The 9,125-nt window shown below is 42.4% G+C and overlaps 1 protein-coding gene across 1 annotated transcript; it reads right to left on the bottom strand.

Moving 5' to 3' along the window:
• Positions 1-432: 432 nt before the first annotated feature.
• Positions 433-8,285, bottom strand: LOC114447105 (cullin-3-like). The gene is made up of 15 exons (XM_028423169.1): positions 8,088-8,285; positions 7,880-7,993; positions 6,272-6,432; positions 6,050-6,164; positions 5,053-5,281; positions 4,801-4,946; positions 4,529-4,705; positions 4,236-4,406; positions 4,028-4,135; positions 3,806-3,930; positions 3,615-3,711; positions 3,189-3,323; positions 2,885-3,071; positions 824-969; positions 433-732 (listed from the first exon to the last, which is right to left on the bottom strand). The coding sequence occupies exons 1-15, from the start codon at positions 8,283-8,285 to the stop codon at positions 601-603; spliced, it is 2,241 nt and encodes a 746-aa protein (XP_028278970.1). The 3' UTR covers positions 433-600.
• Between the last annotated feature and the right edge of the window lie 840 nt (positions 8,286-9,125).

Here is a 9,125-nt window from a genome sequence, read left to right on the forward strand (position 1 = left end):
TTTTCATCACTTCTTCCAACCACCTCTCCCCTGTCAACCTCCTCATAATTATCTCTCCTTCTCCCTCGACCCCTTTCTCTCTCTCTGCCTCCCATATAATCAGCTGGTTAATATAGAGCAACTCCCCCACCAATCAGCGGCCGAGCCGTCCCTTTCCTATCCAATCACAGCTCAGCAAATCATTTCAAAGTTTTCTGTCTCCTCTCCAGCTGTCTTTCAGATCGATTTCGGCAAACCTCCTCCACCCCAAGCACCACCAGTTCCTCAGCAGGGCAAGGCCTCTTATCCCCTGCTCTTCAGCTCCTTCACCACCACCAGGTCTAGACCCGGGGGGATTTCTTGTTTAATCAGCCTCATCTCCTGTCCTTTCCCTGTTTTGGATGTCATCAGGGTCTAGAACGCCAAAGCACAATTCATTCATTCATTGTACTTCAATAAATATTTTCTCATCTAAACATCTAGTCACTGTTGATTGAAATCAGGTTCCCAGTGTTCGTCTTTAAAAGAAACTTCCAATTCACGCGTAACAACAGAGCAAAAAAATCAAACTCCCATTACCCTCGTACAGTCTATTTCTCCTCTTATTTCACAGTTCACGTTCTACACAACGTAGGTGTACACTTTACGATCCTCTGGTGTCCTCGCCAAGTATTCTCTTTCGATTAGTCCTTCTATGTGCTTTTTGATAACCACAGGGCTGGGAAGAAAACGTGACCGCAGCTGCTGAGTCACCTGAAGACAGAAATCATAGAAGTACAAAAATCATAGTGTTAAAGCTTTAGAGATGTCTATTTGATTTCAAGTGATTCTGTGTGTTGCTTACCTCTGCTACCAGGACATTGTGCTGCAACTTCTTCCTCGATTTCATGATTCTGATGATGGCTGCCTGAATCTCATGCTTTCTGTCATCTTCCACTTTCTGCAGGGTCTCTCTCCGTTCAGGATCTGATTCCCCTTGTTTAGTAGCAACTGGTAAAGGATGATAAAAATAATGAAAGAGAAGGTTCATTAGGAAAACATACACAACGTACACTTTAACTTACAGAAAGAGTCCTAACCCAGCTTTGAGGCTAGCTAGGTCTGAGATTCAGCTGCAAGCACACCATGCAGCGGACAGGTGGTGATAGGTGATGTCTCATTGGAAATACAGTGAAACAGAAATGTGGTTTTTGTGGTTAAAATCATGGTGGCACAGAGGTTAAAAAGTAACAGATGTAAACATATTTTGTTCTAATAAACTGTTAGTGTAGTACCACCATTAGGCTGACAAAACTGTTTCGTTTTCAGTTTGTTTTGTATTTGTCATCATTGCTTAAAATAAATAAGGAGTTATTATTGAATCTCTCAGTAATGTAGCTCTTAGTGTAAGTTCAATCAGGAAGACTCTGTTTCCCATCATTCACCATTTATCCCTATCCGCTTCCTAATCTTTCTCCCTCTCTCCCTCACTCCTCTGCTCCCCTTCTCTTCCCCTCTCTTAGTCAGACGCTTAATAGAAAGTGCCTCCCTCACCAATCAGCTGTTGCTTTCCGTCCCTCTCCTGACCAATCACAGCTTAGCACGAAATTTAAAAGTCTCCATCTCCTCTCCAACTGTCTTCTGATCAAACCCGGCAACCCTCCTCCACCCCAAGCACCACCAGATCCACGCCAGTTAAGGCCTCCTATCTCCTGCCCTCCAGCTCTCCACCACCACCAGGTCTAGACCCCGGGGGGATCTTCTGATCCAGCGGCCTCTCCTCTTGCGTTTTCCCCCCTTTTCGGTTGTGGTCTTCACATCGGGGTCTACGCCAATGCACATTCAAACTTTGTACTTAATAAATCTTTCTCATTCAGTTCGTCTCTCATGATTGAAATAGTTAGTAGAGTTAATCCTTTACTTCTGTCAGTAAAATAGGTGTTGAAATCCAACCAGAATGCAGGAAATGGCTTCTACTTCATTAAAATTTTTCTTGGTGAGGACACCCAAGCCCCCCCTCCCCCAGAGGTGCCCCCTCCCAGTATTTTTACAGCTTATAAATTCAACTTAACACATTATCTTCGTAAGCCCTAAATGCACAGCATGAATTATGGCTTTGTGGATATAGGCTGTACCTCCACCCCTCCTTTATCCCCTCTATGACTATGGGTTGGTTTGATTCAACCAGTTACATTGTACGGGGGATTTCTGTATGGTGTTTCAAGTTCATGTTCCATGTGCCCCCCTCACTTTGAGCACCTGCCCGTCCAAAGGTCTCTGCACGTCCCTGCCTGACAGCAGTTTCCAGACAGAAGGATGCTGTCTAAGCTGCAGCGGATCCTGGAGAACAGCTTCCATCTTCTCCACCATGTACTGCTGAGGTGTAGGAGTACTTTCAGTGCCAGACTGATCCCTCCTAAATGCACCACTGGAGGTCATTCCTTCCTGTGGTCATCAAACTGTGCAACCCCTCCCTCTGATATCAGACAATCTGATCTAACACACTGTCTTGTTAATTATATCCATATTGGATTTATTGTAGACACAGGTTACTGCACACAGTATTAGTTGTATTATATGTGACTATCAGTTTTCACTTGCCTGGATTTAACTTGAATGTTTATTAATGTTTAGAATTATTTTAGGTTTTATTTTTATTCTACTCTATTTTACCTTATTTTATATTTCTAAATAATTTCTAAATAATTTTTTAAGTATACATGGAGCACCTGGAATGCAAGCAATTTCCCCCTGGGATCAATAAAGTATTTCTGATTCTGATTCTGTAACATGTTATTAATTATATAAGAGTTTTACAAGTAAGCTCTGAAGTACTGACACCGTCAGCTTAACAAATAGAAATCCACTAAAGTCAAGAAAGTGGTGCAACACATAGGCTCACTCTGGTGTGTCTGTGCCTGCTTACCTGTCTGTATTTTGACTCTGTGCAGTTTGGAAGTAAACTGATCATTGACCGTAAACACATGGCCGTTCTCTATCTCCTTGGACTTTGGCTCCATGGTAAGAACTCTCTGTGTGGGTTTTCTGCAGGCCAAAGACTGCAGTGCTCGCACCAGCTCTCGCTCTGGAATATCTGTCTCCTGCTGGATCTCCTGTAGAAGGGGACCGGAATTATTAAAATCTGTTCTTCTAGCAAATAGTCCAATATTCCTAAAAAACACACATCTAATGGGCTAAAGAGGGAAAAGGGTGCTTCAATGTGATCCCACCTCAAAAGTGCACTTTTCTCTGTTGTTGAAGAGCATGAGGATAGTCATCTGGAAGGTGGAGACCTGGAGTATGTGCTTCCTGGTGTTAACACCAGTCACCTGGGCACCCCCCACACCCGCTTCTGAACCATCCTCCTGTAGATAAAGGACAAAATGGAGTAAAACTGAAGTATGACACTAACTTTAGCCTGTGTTTTGACAACAGGAGTTTTAAACCCTAGCTGCTAAAAGTCAGGTTTCACCACAGTTAAAAATGTATTTAAAATACTGGCATAGGACACGCTACTTGATTAAGTCACCTTCAAGAAGTCAGCATGTAAAAATCGGATTTGTAAATGTTTCACACTATGGATTCATTTGGGCATGTAATCTGTGCTAGGGAGGAGTGAATCTCCCCCTTAAGTCCTCCACAGCCTTGGCATCTACCTTTTTAACGGCTCCGTAGAGAGTTGCGTTCAGGTCTGCCCCGCCCATGTGGTGTTGCAGTGTGAGCTGTCTACCAGTGTGCTTAGCAAGGTAAAACCTGTAACATAAAAACAAGAACAATGTGGTTATTTAGAAAACTCACAAAACTGAGCTTCCATATGTTTAGCAAAACTTTTACATAAAATCATTACCGTTTGAAGACTTCAAAGGCATGTCTGGGAGCAGGGGGGATGGTGCATTTGGGACGAGCAGACTGAGTAGGCCAGTAGCCGGTAGTGAGGACCCTTACTGTAAGGTCTACCCCACTTAAAGACGCCTGAAAGAGATGAATGTTTTTGTAACTTCTTTCAGAATGCTGGTAATGATTATCAGTTTATTATCAGTTTTTCAACTAAACTTTCAGACTGGCTTACCGATGTGGTTTTAATGTGTTCCCGGAACTCCTCCATTGTAGTGTTGGAGATGCTCATGTCTCTGAACATCCCTTCCAGTTTTGATGTAAACTGACAGCCACATTCTGTCTGCAAACAAAAAAAAAGAGAATAATGAGGTGAACATGTTGACAGTCATATGAGGATCCATGCAACAGGGTACGATTAAACTTTTTAAAAATTCCTTTACCTTGAGCTTAGAGATCATGTTCTTTTCAGAGTCATCCGAGACGCTCTTGTTGCTAAGCAGCCGACGGCCAAGATGCTTTTTATAGTACCTTTCAAAAACATCCTTCTCTTGCACAAACCTGAACAACACCATGGCTTTGTCAAGAATCGTCTCCACCTCCAGTTCTGTCAACTGGGGGTTAAAAAAGACAAAGCAATGTATAGTACAGCTCGAACATGTGCCTACAAAAGAAAACTTGGTGGAAAAAGGTGTTGTACAGCTTCTTAAACAATGTTTTCTAAGAAGCCACATACCCCTTTGACTCCCTTCTTGAGCTTATCATCGATGAAGAGTGACAGGTACTCTGGTGAGCGGGAGTTTAGGTTAATGAAATACTCAAAGTCTCCGGCTATGGTTTGTTTGAAGAGTTTGTCATTGTTGAAGGATTCAAGCAATAAGCGATCCAATCTTGTCTTCAAGTCTAACAGACCCTGCTGAGGAGGAAGTCGCAGAGAGACGATGTCATTTAGCAAGGTTCTCTAAGTTTATAAGTCTGTACATGTTAACTTGTGTTCCTCCAGCACACCTGAATATAGTTGATGGGGTTCTTGCCCTCTCCCTCTTCTGATACTAGAGCCTTTCCTTGCTCTCGCAAGTAAGCACTCATACACTTGCACATTGTTTTCAGGCCATTTGGCACACGACTAAACAGCTTGTACATGCACGCCAGATCTGACAGTAAAGTAAAATAAAAAACAAGAGATAAAAAAGAAAATTATTTGGTGCATGTTTATTTTTTCTAAATGTAAATGCAAGTATAATCCAGTCATGGTTTTACCTTCTGTTTTGCCATTCTTAAGCATGTGAACCAGACCAGAGTTCTCCATCTCCACAATGGTCTTCATGTGTTTAGAAATGAGCTCCCTTTCCACCACCTTTACAATAGGCTCTTCTGTAGAATTGTCCAGACAGTGCATAACCCGCTCAATCTCTTCATTGATTCTGGCCTCAACCTTTTTTATGTAGACACTGGCACTGTTTTCTGCTAAGAACTTTTGGCTCTCTATCTAGAAAACATCAGAGTATATTGTTTATTACAAGGTTTTCATTTACCCCGGATTTATACCGGACTCGCAAGCGTAGCGTAACTGAAGTGTAGCGTCAAGCTCTGTGAAATGCTTCCATTATAGTCAATGAGTGTATTTACACTGGCCACATTGCAGCGCGTTTTAGAAGTGTCCCAGAAGCATTGATGCATGCTGCTCCACGAGTGATACACAGCAGTTCTATTTTGGAGAAGTGTCCAAGACGCATCTATTTGCACCAACTACATCGAGCAGACAGGAAGTCAAGCACCAGAATAAACGAGTTTCCAGTGGATTTTCAAAATAAAATGCTGTCAGACTGAACTCTTGCTGATTTAACATCTCTACCAGCAGAGAAACACAGCCACAGCCATGTATGAAGAGAGATTCCGTTTGAGAAGTAGTGAAACGGAATTTAATATGATAGAACATGCTTTTATAAGGACAACGTCAGAAAGGAGTGTGTTGACAGAGTAAACTGAGTTTTCAGAAACTGCTCTATAACCCTGCCTGACACATGTAGAGAGGACATTAACCATCAGATAAACAGGCAGATTACTACGTGACTTTGTGAATCTCCCGAGAGTGTGGAGGCAGTGCTACACAGCACTACGCTTCTGAAACACTCCTGGTGTAAATTGATGTTGTGAGACAGATGGGCGTATTACATCCGTAAAGCGCCACGCTGCGCTTTCGCATCCGGTATAAATCCGGGGTAAGAAACAGAAAGCACAAAGCACCTTCACCTACCTGAAAGAATTCAGCTGACATATCTAAAAAGGGGCCTTGGAAGTCCTCTTCATACACAGATCTACCATTTAGACCAAGAATCATCAGCATCTGACAGGCATTTCTGATGGGTCCTCTGTAGTAAATTGTAGTTTAGAAAAATGATACACACACTCACAATTGGCACCTCAACAGTGACAATAAACTTGAAGACGTAATGCATGAGAAGTAATTCTTTTATACCTGTCCACAAACTCTCCTTTCCTCTCCTGTGCAATCATGTCCAGTAACAACTGTCGTAGGTGGTCTCGAATGCAGCCATAATGCACCACCTGGTCCCTGAATATGATGAGGCCAAGGTTGTACACATTCTCTACATTGGTTTGTGTAACATAGACCCTGTCCTAGTAGATGAAAGAACAGAGCAAAAACAAAAACTTTCATAAGGGGGATATATGCCAGAAAAGTATTCATTATACACATTCCAAAAAGACATCAGTCAGATATTTTAACAGAAAGAACATATTGTCTGGTGCAGGTGCAGAATGGCCTTGCCAGGGTAGGTAGCATTACTAGTGTTGCATAGTGTTCAGGCACAGACTTTCCAGAGTTTCCATTAGTTGTAAATGGTCCCTGTAGTTTTTACTTTACTTCTGTCATGTAATAAAATTTATTAGCTATGGCCACCAGGGCCCACATTTATCAAATGACAAACTAATTTGTAAGTAGCAGCAGGAGTCAAATAGCACTTCTGCAAACTGCCTGATGAAGGAGCAGCATCTACACACACATGCACACATAGGCCAAAGCTCACATCATTTCAAATGCCTGGTGTACACAGTGATTTTATTAACTGGTGAATATCCTGTCACTGTGCATTCCATCCATCCATCCAACCATTTTCTACTGCTTATCCGGGGCCAGGTCATGGGCGCAGCAGTCTAAGCAGGGACACCCGGACTTTCCTCTCACTGGACACTTCCTCCAGCTCTTCTGGGGGAATCCCGAGGCGTTCCCAGGCCAGCCGAGAGACATAGTCTCTCCACCGCGTCCTGGGTCTTCCCTGGGGTCTCCTCCCAGTGGGACATGCCCGACCACCTCCCCAGGAAGGCGTCCAGGAGGCATCCGAAACAGATGCCCGAGCGACTTCAGCTGACTCCTCTCGATGTGGAGGAGCAGCGGCTCTACTCCGAGCTCCTCTTGGGTGACCGAGCTTCTCACCCTATCTCTAAGGGAGCGCCCAACCACCCTTCTTTCTGGGTAAGGACTGTGGCATTCCCAGGGCAGAATATAGAATTTTGTACATTTCTACATGGGTAAGAGCTTTCCTCCAGAGGTCAGCAACAACAAATACTCTCAGTGCACAGGCACCAAGTCTGTACAGTACAACAACAGAAAGCCAGCAGTCAAGGGCAAAGCAGGACAGGAAAAAGGAGAACATGCAACAAATGGACCCCAGGAGAGCTGTGGAGTCTAACTGAGACTACGCTTCCACTTATCTCAAGGGCTCAATCACTCACATAAACCCCCCACATACACACTTTGGACCTGGTACTGGCAAAGGTAAATCAGCTAGTCCTGCCAGTTTCCCAGAAAAACAAGTGAACACAACAACAAAGCCTCATTGTTAGGCTCACAAATAAATAGAGCCTTACATTCGAAGTCCATAATAGGATGTAGGTGAAGGTTGGCTAGTGTTAGACACAAAAGGCCATTTCTTAAAAAGCACACAAACAGCAAACCAGCACCATATTCCACTTGCAGGGCAACAAAGTTCATTCATCCACTACATACACAACTGTTATTTATAGCCCTGACAAACTTTGACAAGACAAGTAAGAGCTTACTTACCACATACATAAGGATGTCTCTAATCATAACCATTGCAGTTTGATGATCATTCCAGGCCTGGTTCAGTGTTTGCAAAAAGTTGTTATTTAGGGAGTTTAAAACCTCTTCCCTTACCTGAATAGATAAACAAAAACATACGTTTTTTGTTGTATCTAATAAACAAATTGCATGTTTAGTTTTAAAAACTGTATTAGCAAAGTTTCTTTACTTTGTTGCTGAGGTGCTCAGTGACAACCTCCCTCAGGCCAGTGTAGAGCTTCTCCCCGTGCTTGTAGAGTACCATGGCAAAGGCATTCCTGTATAGCTCCTCGAAGCTCAGTCCACTGTTGTTCTTTCTCTGAATTTCTTGGATAGTATTCTTCAGGGGGTCCCAGATGTTGTTCACATATTTCTCATCCATTGTCATCAGGTGAAAAGATCAAGCTCTTATTTTGAAAAGTAGAAAATCTTTGAACATTAGGCAGATATGAAAGAAAAACTGCTGAAGACAAGAACAGTATGAAGCCATGAAGCCATAAAGAATAGCCTGTGAACATACCATATGAAAGGTCTGAGGCTGGAATAATACCATAAGCTTATAAGGAGGACAGGCTGTGTGATTTTAATGTGGAGAAGTAACAGAGAGCTGAATGATCATTAATATGACAGATGTAATGTTTACAGTCTGATCAATAAGCAGAGTATAAGTCCTCTGTAGATGCCTGTGAATTTTTTTCCTGTATCCATGGCAACCTGAATATTTATCAACGGCCCCTAACGGCAGCTCTCTCTGTCCCCCTCCTAATGCGTTTCCAATGTAAAAACATCCTCTAAACAACTGCTGTTTTTGTCCAAACCGTAACCTTCAGACAAAAAATATGGCCACCGTCAGAATCACAAGAAGTTGCTCTACAAAGTATAATTTTTATGTCTATGATGACCAATATGTTTGAAGTATTTTAAGCTTTGGATGGTTTCTCTATCTTGAAATTTGTAGGAGAAGCATTTTCAAGAAGGCATGCTTTGAAGGGCTCTCTCATTGACTTCCATGTTAATTTGAGGGTGGAAAATGCTTAATATTTATAATATAATAATATTTAGAAAAAAAAGAAAGAAGAGAAGAACAAGAGCTTTAGTCTAGATGGATGGTCCACGTGCACCCCCCAGCTTTTTTTATGCCATCTGATTTTTTTTAATCCTTAAAGTGTCTATTTTCAGAATCTGCCGGTTACTGCACCAAACCCGACAAATTTAGAAATGATATAGA

The sequence above is a fragment of the Parambassis ranga genome, chromosome 15 (genome assembly GCF_900634625.1).
Source record: "Parambassis ranga chromosome 15, fParRan2.1, whole genome shotgun sequence".
NCBI classification, from domain to species: Eukaryota; Metazoa; Chordata; class Actinopteri; family Ambassidae; genus Parambassis; species Parambassis ranga.